Below are 236 nucleotides of genomic sequence, written 5' to 3'. Positions count from 1 at the left end.
ATATTACATCACAATATCATATCCACATGATATACCCACATAATCCTGACCCCTGACTTCCGATGTCCTTACAGAGTGAGGTCAAAGTTCTTCCCCCTTGTTGCCAACGGAGAGTTCGATACTGACCAGAAGGAACATCGTGACATCCTGAGGTCACTCCTTATGACAGCGTGTGACATCGCGGCTTCATCCAAGCCCTGGGATACCCAACTCAAGTGAGTTCCGGATGTCAATTG

General features: G+C 47.5%; 1 protein-coding gene across 1 annotated transcript in view; it reads left to right on the top strand.

Moving 5' to 3' along the window:
- The window catches only part of LOC119592922 (dual 3',5'-cyclic-AMP and -GMP phosphodiesterase 11A-like), a 113,884-nt gene that overhangs the window by 110,189 nt on the left and 3,459 nt on the right, over positions 1-236 (top strand). Inside the window, exon 21 of the mRNA XM_037941814.1 lies at positions 75-215. Coding sequence (XP_037797742.1) covers positions 75-215 — 141 coding nt within the window. The remainder of the gene's footprint in view (positions 1-74; positions 216-236) is intronic.

Source organism: Penaeus monodon, chromosome 31 (genome assembly GCF_015228065.2).
Source record: "Penaeus monodon isolate SGIC_2016 chromosome 31, NSTDA_Pmon_1, whole genome shotgun sequence".
Lineage (NCBI taxonomy): Eukaryota > Metazoa > Arthropoda > Malacostraca > Decapoda > Penaeidae > Penaeus > Penaeus monodon.
This window is presented reverse-complemented; position numbering and strand designations above follow the sequence as displayed.